A 21036-nucleotide genomic window follows, 5' to 3' on the forward strand; every position below is an offset into this window, starting at 1 on the left:
TGGTGGTACAGTGGTTGAGAGTCCGCCTGCCGATGCAGGGGACACGGGTTCGTGCCCCGGTCTGGGAAGATCCCGCATGCCGCGGAGCGGCTGGGCCCGTGAGCCATGGCCGCTGGGCCTGCATGTCCGGAGCCTGTGCTCCGCAACGGGAGAGGCCACAGCAGTGAGAGGCCTGTGTACCGCAAAAAAAAAAAAAAAAGAAACCAAAAGTAGTCTTGATTATCTTGAAGAATTTTCATTACATGAAAAATTAGAGATTTTAAATAATATATAATATGGTCTGTGATATCTTCCTGTATCATATTTATTTGTTCAGAAGTCTACCACCCCATGTAAGGCCCCTGAGGACAGGAACTGAATCCCCGGGGGCCAGTGCTATGTTTATGAATGCTTGCATTAAGGAAAGTAGGGAAGAACTGGCCTATAGGCACTACCCAAAGCTCCTTTACTCCCTCTTGTAGTTCTGTGATCTATGAGTGTAATCAGAACCTAGATTGTCTGTTTGCTTTCATCTTAGGACTGTGATAGTCTTGGCATACCGGGAGTCTAATACACACTGGATATCTGTAAAGAATTACATATAGAAAGGAGTTAAATGAGAAGTAGGAAAGGCATCCAAGTTTTGAAGGTAGTCAAAATCAATCTGTAATAGTGGAGATGAAACATACAAGCCAGATTTTGAAGTTCCTTTTTGGTATTGTTAAAACTCGTGCAGGTTACTTCTTAGGGTTACAGTCTTAGTCTGAGCACCAGAGGATGTCTCTTTTTAATTTGCTCACCTGGAAGGAGCATCTTTTTCTAATTTGCACAAAGTCACCTTAATGCCTAGTGTTAGGCACCCCATCTTAGGCTGCAAAATGTGAACATTTTAGCAAGAGGGAAAGAATCAAGAATGGTATTCTGCATATTTTTCTGCAGATTCAGGCTTTTATTTAACTTTTATTATCTAATCAGATGAAGTATCTTTCTGAATAGCAAATAGAATTTAAAGTAAAAGCTTGAGAGATTAGGAAACAGTAAATGACTGAGGTATGATGGAAAACAAGTACCTTAAGTGCCAGTGATGTGTCTTGCATTGCACTTGGTTTTAGGCACATATGGTGTGGAACTTTATTTTATTACAGCATCCAAATGAGACTGGTGACTTTTAAAATTTGCATAAAATGAAAATATGATTTAGAAAGATTAAATGATTTCCCAAAGTACCCCCTTTTAGGAAGAGGCAGAGCCTCACAAAGGAGTTACAGGTGTAAAGAGATTAATTATTTTTAAAATTAGCTCAGAGCCAAGCCTAGTCAAGTTTTCAACAGACATAAGCATTTAACTAGTTTTCAAAAGGAAAAGGCACTATATAAAAATCAAATCCCATTTTAGTTCTAGAAAACATTCGCAGAAGCAGAAATACCACAGGAGCAAACATAATAAAGGAAGATTTGTATTCCTGTTCCCTGTCTAGCAATGCTCTGTGGGAGCAAACTGTATGCTGAAGGCAATTAATCTGTAGTAATCTGTTGCAAAGATTGTGCGTGATTGGCCTGTGGAAGCTTCCTGTGTTGTGATTTAAAGCGCGGAGGGTGTGGCCTGCCTTCAGAGGCTGCTTGTGATTGGACGGGCTGGGCTGCCGCTCAATCTCTGCCAGGAATGTGGTTTGAAGCGCTGGGAGGTTAGAGGCTCAGAGGCGTTTACAAAATTGTGGCTGTCAGAGAGGGAAGTGCACATGAATTTCAAGACAGCATTAGAAAGCGTTCCGCCCACAGTTCCTCTGTTCTCAACGTCTCAGTTTTAACAGGACAAATTCTAAATTAAGGTATGATCATTTTCTCTCTCTGTGTACAAAGGATTTAAAAAGGAGGAGGAGTGAGAGATGTAAGTTCCTGTTTTTACAGTACCTCTATTGTGAGCTCCATGGTAGTGAAAATCGCTGAATCTACTTTTGCTCCCATGTGTTTAATGCAGATCATTGGTGTATTGAACTAATTTTTTGTCCTGCATGTAGAGATTTCAGTGGAAGTTTTAATGGTGAATTTTTAAGATTTATTGATACAGATATGAGTGTAGATCTTTTTGAAAATTCTTTCTTGAGCCATAAAAATCCTAAATTTACTTAGAATTTAAGGTTTTATCTGCAGTTATCTTTTCAGAAAGACTTCAGATGGGTATTTGGGGAGAGTAGGAGAAGAGTTTTGAACATCCATCACGTTTTACCAGTAGTAAAATAAAAACCTTCCAATCAAGCTGCCTCTCATTTATTCTTCAGAAATGAAGAGACTTTCTTTCTTGTCTTTGGAGGCAGCAGACTTGTAAAATTGAGAAATGTTCTTTTATAATCAAATTGTAGTCTTAGACTTGAGACACGTGGAGTTCGTTGTTCAGTCTAATACAGTTCTTTCTCCTGGTAACTTTCTCTTGATTTATTATTGTTCTGTTCCTCTGATCCTGTGGGGGCAAACGCTGCGAGGGTGTGATGTGAGTGGGAGGGCACAGGTTCTCTGGGGAATTATTTTGTCTCCATATGAACAGTTGCTTAAGGAGACCTGGGCAAGTCATTTGATGGATCTGAGATTCAGTTTTCTCACATGTTAAAGGAAGAATTAGACCAGGTCATCAGTTTTCAGTTTTTTCCCCCAGCATACCTGAGAAATACAATCCAATCCTTTCAGTTAACAGTAGCTCCCTAAAGCGATGACTGTCAGAGTGTGTGTGGGTGTGTGGAAGCTCTTTTCCACCAGGGGCATATGTAGTGGTTGCAGGTGTATGTAGTGGTTGCAGGGGTGTGCCTCCATAGGGCCCTCCATCTTGAGAATCACTGGGCTAAATGGTCTTCGAGGTCCCTCTCAACTCCCAGTTTATGGAACTTAAAAGCAAAATGTTTCTTTGTATAAGGAATTGAAAATAAACTCTTTGAGGACACGGGGAGGGGGAAGGGTAAGCTGGGACAAAGTGAGAGAGTGGCATGGACACATATACACTACCAAATGTAAAATAGCTAGTGGGAAGCAGCCGCATAGCACAGGGAGATCAGCTCGGTGCTTTGTGACCACCTAGAGGGGTGGGATAGGGAGGGTGGGAGGGAGATGCAAGAGGGAGGAGATATGGGAATATATGTATATGTATAGCTGATTCACTTTGTTATAAAGCAGAAACTAACACACCATTGTAAAGCAATTATACTCCAATAATAAAGAAGTTAAAAAAAAAAAGAAAATAAACTTGAATTCTAAGGAAGTATTTATTTCATGTCTGTATTTCCCCAAAAAAACCTTTTTAAAAATTATACTTAATGTTTTTTAATAAAAAGCTATTACTTGTCTATTATAAATTCTTTAGCTAAAAAAACTTATTAAAAATCTCCTGTAATCTTTCCACCCAGATATAACCTTTGTTAACATTTTAGAATATAGCCTTTTCCTATGGATATATGTATGTATAATCAATTAACTTTTTGGAAACCTTTTGGAAAGATACATTTTAGTGCAGTGCAAAGAACACTGAAATTGGCTACATTACCTACTAGCTGTTACCTGGGAAAAATCACTTAACCTTCCTGAGCCTCAGTTTGCTCATCTGTAAAATGGAGATGATTTCCACATCAAGTTATCATGAGGTTTAAATGAAAACTTCATGTGAAAACAACAGTGTCTGACACAAAACAGATGCAAATTGTTACATTTTCTTTTCCACTCTTCCCTAGAAATGTTATTAAGGATTATTATTTTTATAAGAGTTTAAAGAATTAGGGATTTAATTTTTTTTTTCAATTCAGTGCCATATGAAGGCTCAGAAAAGGGGTAAAGAACAACAGCTTGACATTATGAACAAGCAGTACAAACAACTTGAAAGTCGTTTGGATGAGATACTTTCTAGAATTGCTAAAGAAACTGAAGAGATTAAGGACCTTGAACAACAGCTTACTGAAGGTGAGAATTTAAGTATGATTTAAGGTAAATCAGATTCAGTGTTAATAAAAGACAAATAACAGGCATTAATCCAGATATTAGCTGAATATGCTTCAGCTGTTAGTACTAGTATTTGATAGGGAAATATTTGCAGAGTACTCAAAAATGTTTAATAAAATTAAAAATTTTTATTTTAGTTTTCTTGGGTTGATGTCCTGGTGAGTCAGGTCACTATGGCAAGAAATCCATCCATTACCATGATAAACTCTGGCATGTGATTGTCTTCTTCTAAGGCCTAAAATCTTTTCAGGAGCAAAGAGTCTGTTGATATCAGGCATTCGGTGTCTGGTTATAAAGAGACTGCAGAAAGAATTTTAGGATCTATTTTTGCAGTGCAAATTTCAATTGTGACATTGCTGGGAATTCCCAGGTGGTCCAGTGGTTAGGACTCTTTTGCTTTTACTGCCATGGGCCCAGGTTCAATCCCTAGTTGGGGAACTAAGATCCCACAAGCTGCACAGTGTGGCCAAAAAAGAAAATTTTTTAAATAAATAATAAAAATAGATCTTCTGCCCATTTAAAAAAATCATTTAAAAAAAATGTGACATTGCCATAATAGTGGAAGAGGAAGATAATAGACTGTAAGTGATGAGAGCCTTGGCTTGTGGTAAAAAGACCCCAGTCCTTGTTTTGCCATTATCAGCTGTGTTACCTGGGACAAATTATTTCTGTCACGATCATTAGTTTGGGGGAAGATTAAATGAAATAGTGTTCATGAAGTGCCTGGACATAGTAAGTACCCAATATATGGTTTGTTTGTTTTTATAAGTCTTCAGGTTACAGGTTAATGCTGCTAGTCTGGGATTTGACTTGGTTTTGTTTTGTGTGTCTAGCAGCAAGAACTGTTTTGTTGCACACTTTTCGTTATTTTATTTGGAAATCACTACTTTAAACTTTTTATAGCATGTATTAAGCATTTCATAAGCAATGCCAATGAATATACTATTTTTATTGTGTACCTGCTTAATACTCCTGTACCATGGGTAATAGGGGGGAAAGCTATTACTATATCTTGAAAATGAAAACTAAGATAGTAGGAAATAATTGGAAGCTTAGAATTTCATTCTTAGCTAGTAACGATAGCTAAGGAGGCTAAATGCAGTAATTATGTATCTTGAAAGCATTTTCTTATATATATTACCGCCTTCCCTTTCTTCGTCTTGCTTAGGCCAGATAGCAGCAAATGAAGCCCTGAAGAAGGACTTAGAAGGTGTCATCAGTGGGTTACAAGAATACCTGGGGACTGTCAAAGGCCAGGCTACTCAGGCCCAGAATGAGTGCAGAAGGCTACAGGATGAGAGAGAGACATTGCTGCAGAGATTGACTGAGGTCAAGCAGGAAAGGGACCAACTGGAAATAGTTGCCTTAGATGCAGAAAATATGAGGAAGGTATGATTTGTTTCTTCTTGTCTGTTTTCCTTACCTTCAGAAGTGGATGATGTCCAAGGTAAGTTAGTTAAGGAAGTTAGCCACAGTGCAATTATAAGTGGCAAAAGTGTTAGGAGCTATTTAGTGTTTTGGGGTATTTTTCCCTTTAGTTGTGATACACTTGGAAGCATTATTTTTCCCTTACTAAGAAAAGGAAGATTATTTTAGCTGAATTGCTATCCCTGAAAAGTATTGTGATCAAATAACTCTAAAGAATAAGAAATTATAGCTATTACAAATACTGTATTAGATGTTCATATTTTGTTATTTGTGTAGCAAAATTAAGCATAACATAATTTTTCTTATTCTTGTTGCTGTTACTTCATAATTGTAGTATTATTTTACAGATAACAAAACAGACACAGCATTGTAAATTATACCCTTCCATGCTTGATTTGTTGACATTCATTTGGAGATTTCACTTGCTCTGTTTTAGTTGTTTGGTAAACTTTACATTGCAGGAGAACCCAGATTCCCAAACCTCATCCTCGGTAGGGCTGGCTTTGGAAATTTGAATTAATTTGTTTTAATGTTATGAAATTTATCAGACATATAAGAATATCAAAAATATTTAACACTATGTACTCACAGCTTAAAAACTAAAACATACAGATATATTTGAAACCCTCTGTGTACCCCTCCCAGAGGTAGCAAAATCCTGAATATGGTTATTATTTCCCTCTATCTCTCTTCTTTTATTATATGTGTATCCATCTATAAACAATACGTATTATAGTTTTGCATAATTTTAGGATTTATATAAAAAGTACATAATGTATTCTTTGGCTACTTCCTTTCTTCCTTCATGTTTATGTTTTTGAGAATTATGCAAGTTGATACATGCAGCTCTATTTTTATTGATGTATATAGCATCCCATTGTATGTGCCTACCACAAATTTATTGCTTATTCATTCTCCTCTTGGGGGATATTGAGGTGGTTTCCATTCTTTTGCTATTACAATATTGAGAGTGACATTCTTACACACATCCTGAGCGTGGGGACTGTGTTCACCGTGGAACTGTGAGTCAGAGTGTACGTGCCTTCTCAGCTTCACTAGATATTGTCAAATTACTGTCCATAGTGATTTTGTGAATTTCTGTTCCCCCCAGCAGTGTGAAGGGCTACCATTACACCACATCCTTGACATCACCTTAATGTTATCTAACTTTTATTTTGTAAGCCTTAATTTTGAAATAATTTCAAGCTTACAGGAGAGTTGCAAGAATAGCTCACTATACCTTCCATTCAGAGTCACCAATTTATTTTGCCACATTTGCTTTCTCTCTCATATATAATTTTACATGATTTTATATACATTGTTATATAAATTTTTTTCTTAATCATTTTAGAATTAGCGGTAGACATCATGCTCTTTAGCTTCTAAATATTTCAGTATGTTTCCTAAGAACAAGGACATTTTCTAAGATAAACACAGAATAAAGATCAAATTCAAGAAATTTAACATTTTGTCAGACTTAGTGTTTGCCAATGTGCTGAGTTTGAAATGATGTCTTTTTTTATGAAAATTTTTACATTTACAGGAAAGTTGAAAGAATAATTCATTGAGCATCTGTGTGCTCTCTTAGATTCAACAAATATTTTTCTATATCTTTTTTTTTGTTGGGTCATTTGAAAATTGCAGATGGTATGACATCATCCCTTCAGTACATATCTCTTAAAAATGAGGACATTTTCCTACATCAGTGCAATACCATTATTATACCTAGGAAAATTAACAGCAGTTCCCTAATATTATCTAATATCTGAGCCATATTCACATTTTCCCAATTGTGCCAAGAATGTCTTTCATGGTGCGTGCGTGCGTGTGTACGTGTGTGTGTGTGTGTGTGTGTGTGTGTGTGTGTGTGTGTAGAATCCAGCTGGTAGTTCTGTAGAGTGTCCCACGTTCTGGATTTATCTGATTGTTTCCTCATGGTTTGTTTAACTTGTTTCTCTATGCTCTGTGCAAAATTGTGTCTTGTTTTAACTGCATTTTCACTTGATTACTGGAGAGGTTAAGTACTTTTCATCTGTTTATTTGCCATTCAGTTTTTCTCTTCAGTGAAATCCCTATTCATATTCTTTGCCTATTTTTTCTATTGGATTGTCTGTTTCTTAATGATTTGTAGGAACTTTTTATATATTCTGGATATTAATCCTCTGTTGGTTATATGTATAGCATCTGCATTTTGGACAAGCAACCCATATAATTCAGATGCCAGGTGGTCTTTTGATCACTTACTGAGAAACTCTTCTATAGAAGTTCTTATCACAGGATTCTCCTCTTTAATCAGAATAGTTTAATTCTTCAAGATTCCAAATAAACAGATGAAAGCTATAATGTTTAATCATAAAAAAAATAGACAGGCTAAAATGAATCACAACTGTGGTATGCTAATCAACAGGTACTTATATTCTTGTTAACACTCGTTTAAGCTTCTCTCTCATCCTTAATATTAGAGAGTGCTAGTCCCGTTTTGTTCTTCTGATAAGTGAACATACTGTGGTTTAACAGGAAGAGTGTGGGCTTTGGAGTCAGAAATCTCAGTTCATATTCTGACTCTGTCCTTTGTTTAGCTGCACAGCTCTGTGCTGTTTACTTAGATCTTCATTCTCCATTTCCTCATCTATAAAACGGGGATAATACTTTGCCTTACACAGTTACTGTGAGGATGTAATTAAATAATGAATGTGAAAACATTTATTCCAGTGTCTGAAGGAAAATAGGCCTTAAATTTTATCCTCCTCTCTTTTTTTCTTCTTATGAATACATAAGACTCATTTAAAGTATCACACAACTGGTTACTTTGGAAAACATGTTGTAGCTTACTGATTTTTCTTATTACATTTAGTCAGTGTTTTTGTTTTCCAGCGTGGATTCACACAGCCTGCAGCTTCATCATCTTGCCATTGAATACTCTGTGCCTGGCCAGCACTGGCTGGCCAGCATTTGCTTTAAGTGCTCACGTTACTTATAAGGACTTGCAGATGCTTAAGCAGCACACTGAGGGTTCTGTACTTAAAACACTGAATCCTTGCAGGAGCTCGCAGAGCTAGAAAGCGCCCTTCAGGAGCAGCATGAGGTGAATGCATCCCTGCAGCAGACCCAAGGAGATCTCAGTGCCTACGAGGCTGAGCTAGAGGCTCAGTTAAAAATAAAGGATGCCGAAGCCAACCAGCTCAAAGAAGAGTTGGAAAAACTAACAAGGCTCAGCCAGGTAAGTAAGAGCACAAAGCCATCTAGAAACCAAGTAGGCTGGGCCTTAACATAACAGCTTTCCTTTAATTTAATCGAAGATTAAACACTTTTTAATATAATGTATGTGGAGTGATGGGAAGAGCACATTTTTGGAGTCAGACATTCTGAGCTTAAATATGACCCCTGTGTGAACATGGGCAAGTCACTTCATGGCTCTGAGCCTCTGACAAATGCCTCATCATCTGTAAAGCGGGTTATGGTGAGGGTAAGTGAGACAATGGGCCTGAAAGCACCTAGCAGTTGGTAATCAATAAATTCTAGTTGTTCTTTCTCAAAACAGCTTTAAGAGACCTCTTTTAAGTTGATATTAAATTTTACTTTGCTACTTCCTGTTCTGGTTGGATGAAATACCTACTAGTTTAATTATACTTGCAAATTAGTGAAATATTTATTCATCCAATAAATACTTATCGATTGGCCATTAAGGGCCAGGTGCCATGGATGCTGTAGGGAATAGCACAGACATGGTTATGTCCTTGTGAAGCTGACAGTCTGGTAGGTGAAACGGGTGTCCGACAAAGAAAATGATAGGGTTCTGTTAGGGGAGTGGTGGTCAGGGAAGACTGCCCTATGGAAATGGTGTTTCAGCCGAGACTTCAAGGGGAACTAGGATTTGGCTGTGCAGAGGGAGCAGAGGTGAAAGGGTAGAGGTAAGGCATGTGTTCTAGGCAGAGAGGCAAGGAGAGAGAGCTTAATGCATTTGAAGTGCTGAAAGTATGCCTCCAGTATGCCAGGAGCGAGAAGAGGAGTAGGGAATGAGAGTGAGAGATAAGGGCAGAGAGGAAGACAGAGGCCAGTTATAATATATTCTTGATCACATTAAAATACAGTTTTGTTTAGCTATTAGCCAAATGGGTTGCATCTTCCTCCAGGAAGCCCGCCCTCACCTTCTGTTATGCCTGCTGAAAATCTGGATTCGGGACTCTACTTTGATTTTCCTTTAACCTGTGCTCAGTCAAAACATTTTAGCTTGTGTATGAAATCATCTGTTTAGATTGTCTGTCTCTCCTGCTAGACTCAGAGCACAGTGAATGCCCAGATTGTAGTTGCCTGTTTCAGTGCCTGGCACATGAGGAGGGTCAATAGGTTCTAACTGGATGAAAGTTAAATAAAATAAGATAGTTTGAAACAGGCACATGAAAAGATGCTCAACGTTGCTAATTATTAGAGAAATACAAATCAAAACTACAATGAGGTACCACTTCACACTGGTCAGAATGGCCATCATCTACAAATAATAAATGCTGGAGAGGGTGTGGAGAAAAGGAAACCCTCCTACACTGTTGGGGGAATGTAAATTGGTGCAGTCACTATGGAGAAGTGGAGGTTCCTTAAAAAACTAAAAATAGAGTTACCATATCATCCAGCAATCCCACTCCTGGGCATATATCTGGAAAAGATGAAAACTAATTCGAAAAGATACATGGACCCCAGTGTTCATAGCAGCACTATTTACAATAGCCAAGACATGGGAGCAACATAAATGTCCATCGACATATGTATGGATAAAGAAGATGTGGTATTTATACACAATGGAATATTACTCAGCTGTAAAAAAAAAAAATGAAATAATGCCATTTGCAGCAACATAGATGGGCCCAGAGTTTATCATACTAAGTGAAGTAAATCAGACAAAGACAACTATCATATGATATCACTTATATGTGGAATCTAAAAAAATGATACAAAATGAACTTATTTACAAAACAGAAATAGACTCACAGACATAGAAAACAAACTTATGGTTACCAAAGGGGAAAGGGGGGAGGAGGGATAAATTGGGAATTTGGGATTAACATATACACACTACTGTATATAAAATAGAGAAACAACAAGGACCTACTATATAGCACAGGGAACTATATGCAATATCTTGTATTGGTAATAACCTATAATGGAAAAGAATCTGAAAAAGAATAGATATATATTTGTATAACTGAATCACTTTGCTGTATACTGAAACATTGTAAATCAACTATAATTTAAAATTAATTAATAATTAAAAAAAATAAGTTTGAATCCCAAGAATTCATGTAAAATGGCATTCATATGATGAGAAAAGGATATAAAAATAGGCTTATTATAGTAATTATAATTACTTTATGTTCCTTTACTTATTAGATAGCAAATGATATCAAATGACCATTTGCCAGTTGTCAGTGTTATATTTCTTAAGAGTACCAAGTTTTATAAAACTGTAGTTGACCTGATCAGAGTGTGGAAAACAAGAGGTTGGGAAGGAAACAATTAAAATAACAGTAAATACATATTTTTATTTATTTATTTATTTATTTAATACATATTTTTAAATAATAGTAAATACAATTTCTGGATAGCATGTTCTTTGAAATAAATTTTCAAAAGTTTTTAAGCAAGCCCTTACTGGCTTAAAATCCATTGTCTTTTGTACTTCCATTGTCCTTTATTTTTTTTTCTTATAAGTCTTGACAAAAATATTACAGCAGCCTGGCCTTTTCACAAATTCATATGGTATTGAAAGGGACATTCCCTTCCTTGCATCAGGACTACCAGGATTGGTCTTCAAACCACACATAGAGATTGTGGAGCATAACAGATCTTCTCTCTCTGCTTTACAGATCTATGATTGGTACCCTTTAGTTATATGAAATCACTTGTGATGCTTGTTAAATGCAGATTCCTGGGACTTGCCCTAGAAATTCTGCCCATCAAGTCTGAGAGGGAGTCCAGGCATCTATTTTTAACAGGTGCAGCAAGTGATTTTGATGCAGGTATTTGAGGACCACAGTGTGAGAAATATTGGTCTAAGGGAAAAGAGAGCAGTAACTGTTGAATCACTTACAGAGCTTTTAAAGGTAGGTATTTAGGCTCACTCCTGGAGATTCTGAATTGGGGTATCTGGGCTGAGCTGATTCTGATGCTTGCTCTTCCTTATGTATTAATAGTTTAAGGAGGCATGTGAAAAACTTACCTTGGGCTTTTAAACTTGGGGGTACAAATGTAAAACTGAGTTGTTATAAGACCAAAGCTCCCAAGGGATTGCATGTGTATGTAAATGTATTTATGCCTTATTAGATCATAAATTATTGCTATTTTACTTTTTTTGTATCATCGCTTCCTATGGCAATAGTTAGAACAATCAGCTGTTCAAACAGAACTTGAGAAAGAAAAGCAAGCCCTCAAGAATGCACTCGGAAAAGCCCAGCTCTCAGAAGAAAAGGAACAAGAAAATAGTGAGCTCCGCACCCAACTTAAACAGCTGCAGGTAGAGACTTATTGGCTCCCAATACATTTTTATATGGGACACCCAAAGATGTTGCCATCTTTATGTCAGACACTTCACAACCTGCTCTTACATGTAGTAAGCTACTTGAGTTATTAGAAAAAAGGACTTCTGGGTGGGATAGTACCATAGCCTCTGTTGCGATTATTTTAAGATTATTAATATGCATATCCTTTGTGTTGTTATTATGGTGCTAAGAGATAGAGGCAGTGTCGATAGTAAACAGAGAACACTAGGTAAACTCATGGAGGACAGCAGTACCTTGCATTTCCGCTAGAAGCAGCTTTGTTACCAGACTGAGCTAAAATTATCAGATTGATGCATTCTTCTTCCACTGAAATATCTTTGTAATTATCCAGGAATTTAACTAGAATGAGTTGCAGTAGAACTTCTTAATTGTAAAGTTTTCAGTCTCCTTCTCAGAAGGAATGTCATTAAAAATGCAGTCATTTTACATTTTTGAGAGTTTTCTTTGGCAGACTATTTTTATAGCTATTGTCACAATAATCTGCCCGACAAACTGCCCGAGAAGCAAGTGGACAGGATTTTCCAGGTAATTAAACACTCTCAAAGAGGACACATGTCTGAACAAACAAGTACCTGGATCAACACGTAGGTTTCCAGATCTGTGAGGTCAGGGGTCACTTAGCTGACCTAGGTGGCAGCTGTTATACTTCACCAGAAATCAAGGGGCAGAGTTATTGTGGTTTGGGGGAAGGCTCCAAATATTCATCTAGGGGGATTTGTGACAAATAAGACTAAACTCACCCAAATTCTCTCTCTCTTCTTCCAATGCCTTGAATATTTTTTTCTCAAAGTTTAAGAAAATCTAGTTACCTAGAATTTAATTTTTACTGCTATCATTTCAGCTTCTGAAGTAAATATCATAAAAGATATACATGTTTTCCATTCTTGTGTGTGTTGTGTGTGTGTATTGGGTGTTCACTGGATTATTATTTTTTATTTTTACCTTGGAAATTTTCAAATAATCACAAAATCGGAGAGAAGATAGCCTTATGCCCTTTCGTTTACTCAGCTTAAAGAATTGTCAACATTCTGCTGTTCTTATTTCAATTAATCCACATTTTTTTTTGCTGGAATATTTTAAAGAAAATCTCATACATCTTTATTTCAACCATAAATACTTCAGTACACATCTATTAAAGAACAGGACTTCAGGGGTCTCTCTCCAAGGTAGAAATTGAGGTCAGCTTTCCAGAATGCTGGTCCATGCTGTAAGACTCTCTTAGTTGGAACTAGGTCCTTTGGTTACTTGGCCTCCTGACCTCCTGATGCGGAGTACAAGTTAAACTCACTCTACATTTATCTTTGTCAGAAATCATTTAGTTGCAGTGAACCAAAACCTACTAACACTAGCTCAAGGAAGGAGACAGGCAGCTTGCTGGTGACCAGAGCTGCTCTGATAACCTTCCAGGGCCTGTGCGGCTCTCATTTCTCCTCTGTCTCCCTGGGCATTGCATTTGGCCCAGCATCAACCCCAGCCCCAAGCTGACATAACTTTACAGGTCTAGCTCTCATACAGACTTGCTGGACTGGATCTTGGTTCATATTTTGGAGAGGGAGAGAACTTGTTTTCTGGCTAGTCAGTGGATTGGCTGTCCTTGGGTCAGATCACCTGTGGCCAGGATTAGAAAGTAGTGCAAATATAGGTGGACAGGCACGTTCATTGCAATGCTAATTCTCCAATTTAGTTAACAGTGTTAAAAAAAAACAAAACAAAAAACCTAATGTTATACCAAGTTTGAAGAAAATCACTTAAGTAGAATATAGGTATTCAGGGGAATATAGTTAATAGTTTAGGACATAGAACTATTTTTCTGTACAATTTAGGGAAATTTTAGCAGTTTCTTTTTACTTGAAAGAGGTACTGTCTGGATTTAATTCTGGGGTCTAGTTACGTTCATTAGTTTCTTAGTGAAAATATCCTAGCATATAACAAATATTCCCACAGAGAATTGTAAGCTATTAGAGAACGTCAGTATTAGATGTTCCACTTTTCAGTTGATTGGCAGATAAAGCTGAGTATTATGGGAAGGTGTTTTTTGTTTTTTCTAAGTTTGAATTATGTATATTCTCAAGCATATTCAAAAATAGAATACTAAAATGAATCCTTATGTATATATCACTCATCTTCAACAGTTTCAACACATGGACTACCTTACTTCATCTATAACACATGGCCACTCTTATTTCATCTATAATACCCTCCACACCTCACCCCTCACACTTGTTCACACACTGAATTATTTTGAAGTAAATCCAAAACATCTGATTTTATCTGTAAATACTGTACTATTGTATGTATCTCTAAAAAATAAGGCTTTAAAAAAGAAGCATAGGGTAGTTCCCTGGTGGCCTAGTGGTTATTAGGATTCCGAGCTTTCACTGCTATGGCCCGGCTTCAATCTCTGGTCAGGGAACTGTGATCCCACAAGACACGCAGCATGGCCAGAAAAAAAAAAAGAGGCATAAACATGGATACTATCATTACACCTTAAAATTACAATAACTCCCGGGCTTCCCTGGTGGCGCAGTGGTTGAGAGTCCGCCTGCCGATGCAGGGGACGCAGGTTCGTGCCCCAGTCCAGGAAGATCCCACATGCTGCGGAGCGGCTGGGCCCGTGAGCCATGGCCGCTGAGCCTGCGCGTCCAGAGCCTGTGCTCCGCAACGGGAGAGGCCACAGCACTGAGAGGTCCGCGTACCACAAAAAAAAAAAAAAATTACAATAACTCCCTAATACCGTCAAATACCTTAAGTATACAAAATGTTCAAATTATAAGTTTTTTAGAAGTGTTATGTTGGAATCAGAATCCAAATAGGGTGCACACATTGCATTTGGATGACTTGACTCTTGTCTCCTGTAATCTATAGTTTTGTTCTTTTTTTTCTCTTTGTTACATACTAAAGAAAACCAGGTCTTTGTCCTGTAGAGTTTCCCATAGTCTAGATTTTGGTGGTTGCATCCCCATGGCATTGATTAACATGTTCTTATGTCACGTATGGAGGCTTATTTAGATTCAAGTTATTTACTCTTTGGCAAGAAGACAGTCTTAGGTAGTGTTCATACGTACTTCTGTTTTGCATCACGTCAGGACACATCGTAATGCCTGTTTGTGTCTTTTGTGACTTCGGATTAATCAATAGATTCAGATATTGTCGGCCATAGTGCAAAGGGTTTTTAAAAAATTGGTAAAGGGAGTTGACTGGAACTGTTATATGGTAAATAACTTGGGCTGTGTGTGTGTATTTGGGTGTATTTTTTATTTTGTTTTGGTAATTTTTACCCCTCTCCATTTTACCCCCTCCACAGGATGACAATAACCTGTTAAAACAGCAACTTAAAGATTTCCAGAATCACCTTAACCATGTAGTTGATGGTTTGATTCATCCAGAAGAAGTGGCAGCTCGTGTAGATGAGCTAAGGAGAAAACTGAAATCAGGAGCTGGGGAGATGAGGTAATGGAAAATCGAGACCTCCAGGTAGAGAGTGGGCTGAGTTGTAAATGTGGGGTTCAATGATGAAATCACCTTTCCAACTACTGTTAATGGCTGAGTTCTTCTGTAAGGCTTCCCTTTTCCCTTATCATATTACCATGATTGAGACACAGATTGCTTAATTCAAGTTGTCTGTCACTGATTTTTTTGATCTTTTGTACTTTTTGGTATTATTTAATTTAAAAAACACAGAGGTTTTACGAGTAACTCATTCTTGAAAGCTTACTGCAGATGGTTAGGAAGTACAGTCACATTATGCATTTTAAATAGAAAACAAATATCAAAAGAAAACTGAGGCTAATTTGAATATATGAAATGGACATTTATTCTTTGAACACACATTGTTAGCCTGACAGGAGCCTGTGCTTTCAGAGTGGCAGCAGTCATTTAATAAAACAATGATTTGCACTCAGGAGGTACACAGTAATTTGCTACGGATTGACACCAGTCCCATTCCTCACAACTCTTTTTACTTCCGCACTGACGTTACCGGCATGTTTGCACCCAGCATCCAGCATCCAAAATAAAATGTCACACTTATACCATCTTTTTTTTCCCCCCTTTACCAGAATCCATAGTCCTTCAGATGTCTTAGGGAAAAGTCTCGCTGATTTGCAGAAACAGTTCAGTGAAATCCTTACACGTTCCCAGTGGGAAAAAGAGGAAGCTCAAGTGAGAGAGAGAAAACTCCAAGAAGAAGTGGCTCTGCATCAGGAGAAGCTGGCCAGCGGACAAGAAGAGTTCAGGCAGGCCTGTGAGAGAGCCTTTGAAGCAAGAGTAAGAGAAGGGCAAGAGGCAGCTAGAGGGGAGCGTTCAGAAAACATTCATATTTTCCAGCAAGTTACAGTGCTTCCTTTCCCGTGTAAATACAGTGTGGGGAGTTCCCGGTGGCCCAGTGGCTAAGATTCCTTGCTTTCACTGCCCAGGGCCAGGGTTCGATCCCTGGTGGGGAATTAAGATCCCACAAGCTGCGTGGCACAGCCAAAAAAAAAAAAAAGAAAGAAAGAAAAGAGTGTCTGTTATGTAGATTATACCTTAATAAAGGTATACCTTTATAGGGTATAATTAATAAAGGTATACTTTTTTTAAATACAGTGTAATCGTTGTTAGTTTCACTCCTAATAAGTCAAACTAGGTGTGACTAAAATTCAACTCTAAATGTGGTTACTGATGTCAAAGTCAGGCTTCTTTGTGACACTGTGTTTTCCTTGTTTTGGAAGCAAGTGAGAGATGTTTCTTAACATGTAAGTGGATAATACAACATCGCTAGAGTGTAGTATAGTGCCAGAATCTGAGTTTTTGATGTAATTATTTCCATGATGAGGCAAACATTAAAATGGATCCTAGAGAGCAGTTGTGATAAAGCCACATCCGCAGTAACTCATTAGCACAGCATTTCATTTTACTCTTTAGTAAAATGAAACATAATCCTCTAGAAGATTTTTGTTTTGCTCAAAACATATTTTGCTTAAAAATCATCTTTGAAATTTGATTTCTTCACAGATTAATTTTGACAAGAGGCAACACAAAGCAAGAATTCAGCAATTAGAGAATGAAATTCACTATTTACAAGAAAATCTAAAAAGTGTGGAGGAAATCCAAGGCCTTACAGATCTCCAACTTCAGGAAGCTGATGAAGAGAAGGAGAGAATTCTGGCCCAACTCCAAGAGTTAGAGAAGAAGGTGGGCAAGACTAGGAAAGAGACATATGAGTCCCCACTGCCAGGGTCCTGCACCCAGCAATGGGGCAGCTGAGAGGGGTTTGATCCATGGTCACCTCTGACTGCATTGCTGGCCCAGAGGTGGACCTGACCTAGAGAGACCTAGATGCATGTCATCGAATCAAGAGCCTGAGACAAGGGTGCCATGCTAGATGGAAGCAAGAGAATTGGGATGTAAGGAGTGACTTGAGAGTCAGTGAGGTGGGGCTTAAATGCTATTGGGATGAGTCATGCTGACAGGTTTTCAACCTTCTTGATAATCCCAGTGCATTACCCCCACCTTTTCTGTGTGTTAGGCTTTCCTGTCTTTACTTTCTTCCTTGTCCAACTTAAATTCCATGGTCTCCCACTCTCGCTGTGTTTTGCAAATATCCTCAAATCCCTTGCTCTTTTCTCCTATCTTCTGTGACAGAACTGCAGCTATCTGCTTTCTGTGGCCCTGCACCCATGGCCAAGTATTCCTGAAGAAAAAAGTCACCCATCCAGGCATAGCAGTAACACTATAAATGTTTGCCAGCCTCAAACGGGCAGCATTACCCTTTCTCTTCCTTGCTGCACTGTCTCGTACCTTCTCATGTCTCACACCTACCCTCTCCCTTCTCCCAGCCCATGAATGACTTGCTTCATGCTTCACTGAGAACCCATCAGTTCCCAAGTATTATTGAGTCTGCCTCCAAAATCTCTCTGGAATATTTGCACTTTGTCCTTCTCCAGTGCCACCACCCTCATCCAGCCATCATCTCACTTCTGGACAACTGCTGTGGCCACCTGACAGTCCCCCACTTCCACTCATGACCTGCTCCACAGAGCAGCCAACACACTCTTCCAAAAACATGAATAGGCTCTTGTCAGCCCCTCCCCATCTCCCCTTCTCTCCAGCAGCTTCTGTTGTCTTTAGGGTAAAGACAAAAGTTCTTCAGCCTCTGAGCCCTTGCATGATTGGCCTCTGTTGAGCTCTCTCCTTTTCTTACCGTGCTTCTTTCAGTTCCTGACTCTTCCCAAGCTCTGTCTTCCCTCCTGGCCATTCCTTCTCCTGGACCATGTCCCTCCACCGTTCTTCTTCCTGAAAACCCTCCCCCCACCAATCTAGGTCTCCCCTGCTGGCCTCTCACATAGTACCTTGTTCTGTCCCTTGATAGCAGTGAGCACAGTGTTAGTTACACATTTGTCTGAGTGTTTGTTTAATACATGTCTCTCATAAGCTCCTTGAGGGCAGCAGCCAAGTCTGTTTTGTTTACCACCATATGCCCAGTGCCTGACTCCATGATCACAAGGGGCGGGCCCATTGCTTGGTGATGGTGCCAAGAAATGTTTCTACAACAAATGAATGGATTATGATCACGAAGATTCTTGACTAAGTATACTGATTTCATTCTAAGTTATCATACAGCTTTGAGATGTTGTTATTTATTTATTCACTCAGGAGCACCTGCTGAGTACCAGGTATTGTTCTAGGCATGGGGTGTGTGAACAGAGTCCCTGCCCTCATGGGGCTTTTGTCTTAATTCATTGCTACCAAATGATTCATCTCTTTAATTAGTGTTTCTTTTATTTTAGAAGAAACTTGAAGATGCCAAATCTCAGGCACAGTTTCTTGGTTTAGATAAAGAACTGAAGAAACTAAAGAAAGCCGTGGCCGCCTCTGATAAGCTGGCCACAGCTGAGCTCACCACTGCCAAAGACCAGCTCAAGTCCCTTCATGGAACCGTTATGAAAATTAACCAGGAGCGCGCAGAGGTGAATCCCCACGTACAGAACAAGTTTCCAGCAGGGCTGCCCCTGTCAGAAAACATAGCAACTTGTATTATTGATCTCTTGTTATAGACTTTGGCTCTTTTATAAACCACCATAAAGTTGTCTGTTCCTCTTCAGACCTGAAGATTATATTTCCCCTGTCACAACCCTGCTATGGGTCCTGTACTTTACTGAGTCCCAAAGGAGCCATCAAATGAAATATACTATCCTAATCTCAAAATGTAGGGGTCTCTGCTTAGGGAGGCACCTGTCAATACACATCTGAACAGAGGTCTTCAAGACTTGCTGTATAACCCTTCTGAACCTCAACTTTTTGTCCTTGTCATCTCGTGCAGTCTGATGACAATATGTCACTTCACAGGGTTATTATGACTCCTGACTGAGATAAGTCTGTTATAGTCTTTATAAGATGCAAATGCTTATGAGATTAAGACAGTAAATCATAGGAGGGAAGATCTAACCATGGGGGTCCACAGAGACACCAGTCATGGAAGACTGTAGAACAGAGAAGAAAAAATTAGTCCTTGCTCTTTCTGATGCAGAACCCTGCCCACTTGACCCCCAAAGAGTGCCAGAGTGAGCTGCCAAATCATAGGAACAGCACAGATAAGCTGGGACTTGGCACTACGTGTGCATGGAGTAGCAGGCGGGCGATCTGATGAAAGCAGAAGACTCATTCAGAGGAAGAAAGAAATAAAGAGGGCAGCCTGCAATAGCAGTGGTGCCTTTCTCACACCTCTGTCCCTATAGGAGCTGCAGGAAACAGAGAGGTTCAGCAGAAAGGCAGCTCAAGCCGCCAGGGATCTGACCCGAGCAGAAGCGGAGATCGAACTCCTGCAGAATCTCCTCAGGGATAAAGAGGAGCAGGTCAGTGCTGGTACCCCCACGAGACCGCCTCCTTACTGGGTACTTATCAGTTCCTAAAAGATTCAATTAGTGTAGGCGACATCTCAAAGAATTTTGAGGTGCAGCCAATAGTCAATCGGTACTTGATTCTCTGCTTCGTGCCAGGCATTGCATGGTTTAAATGTAAGGAGTAATGCAGTTCCTCGTTAGTAAAGTATAAGTAAAAAATTATAGAATTAGAATCTTACTGCAAGGAGACATGCATCTGGGAAAGAATATTCATTGGCAACTTTGTATATGTGATTTTTTAATAGTTTCGAATTGAGATGGAGAAAGTAGAGGTAGGCACCAGAGGAGCAAACTCACAGGCGCTAGAAATCGAAAAACTGAATGAGACCATGGAGAGACAAAGGAAAGAGATCGCAAGACTGCGGAATTTACTAGACCTCACTGGGGCTGGTAAGGTATTGGGCTTTGATTTTGGTAGTGGTTTTGTAGTTCTAAAATTAAATCATCGTGTTTGTTTTTTACCTTTAGCAAATTTATTTAACGGTTACAGACTAATTCCATGCTCGATTTATAGAGCTGTGATAATTAGCTTAATAAATAAAGCACTTTTTAAAATGTAAGTAAGTGCAGTATCAAGGGACTTGATTACAAAGAGAGATTTATTTTTGTATTTTCGAAAGAAATACTGTTTACAAATCTGTTCTTTCTCTGGCTCACTTTATAAGTGAACAGCAGTAGGATATGTCTATCCTCTTTAAGTGTCAACAAAAATTTATTACCAAAGGACAGGCTGAACGGCAGCTTTGAGGAACTGATAAAAGTCATTGGCTCTTGTGGAATCACTTTTGTATTTTGAGAGAGAGAGGAAGTAGATGATTTCATACCCAACTTCACAGAATGGCTTTCCTTTTACAGATAACAGAGGAGGCTTTGAAAATGTTTTGGAAGAAATTGCCGAACTCCGACGTGAAGTTTCTTATCAGAATGATTACATCAGCAGCATGGCAGATCCTTTCAAAAGACGAGGCTATTGGTACTTTATGCCACCACCATCATCATCAAAAGTAGGAAGTCTGTGGTGCTGGGAATATATACTAAATTTTCTTTAAGAAAGTGTGACTGTGTTGCCTTCCCTAAATCTGTGATCAGGTCTCAAGAACAACATATCTAGGCTAAGCCATGCATTGAGGTTCTTAAGTACTTTGTGCTGTGTGAGATGGAAATGGGGCATTCCCAAGGAATGTGGCAATTGCCCACTCATGCTCAGGTGGTATGTGTGGG

The 21036-nt window shown here is 38.8% G+C and overlaps 1 protein-coding gene across 4 annotated transcripts in view; it reads left to right on the top strand.

Moving 5' to 3' along the window:
* CNTRL (centriolin) overlaps window positions 1-21036 on the top strand; it is an 83474-nt gene that overhangs the window by 32802 nt on the left and 29636 nt on the right. For 3 of the 4 annotated variants that reach the window (XM_024762327.1, XM_024762329.1, XM_024762330.1), the window contains 11 exons: window positions 3764-3917; window positions 5125-5345; window positions 8428-8604; window positions 11755-11889; window positions 15240-15385; window positions 15994-16201; window positions 16928-17107; window positions 18703-18882; window positions 19651-19767; window positions 20061-20205; window positions 20671-20819. In XM_024762327.1, coding sequence (XP_024618095.1) covers window positions 3764-3917; window positions 5125-5345; window positions 8428-8604; window positions 11755-11889; window positions 15240-15385; window positions 15994-16201; window positions 16928-17107; window positions 18703-18882; window positions 19651-19767; window positions 20061-20205; window positions 20671-20819 — 1812 coding nt within the window. Of the gene's footprint in view, window positions 1-295; window positions 1808-3763; window positions 3918-5124; window positions 5346-8427; window positions 8605-11754; window positions 11890-15239; window positions 15386-15993; window positions 16202-16927; window positions 17108-18702; window positions 18883-19650; window positions 19768-20060; window positions 20206-20670; window positions 20820-21036 lie in introns of those variants that run through there. The other variant, XM_024762331.1, reaches the window with a different exon arrangement.

Source organism: Neophocaena asiaeorientalis, unplaced genomic scaffold (genome assembly GCF_003031525.2).
Source record: "Neophocaena asiaeorientalis asiaeorientalis breed wild unplaced genomic scaffold, Neophocaena_asiaeorientalis_V1.1 scaffold78, whole genome shotgun sequence".
Lineage (NCBI taxonomy): Eukaryota > Metazoa > Chordata > Mammalia > Artiodactyla > Phocoenidae > Neophocaena > Neophocaena asiaeorientalis.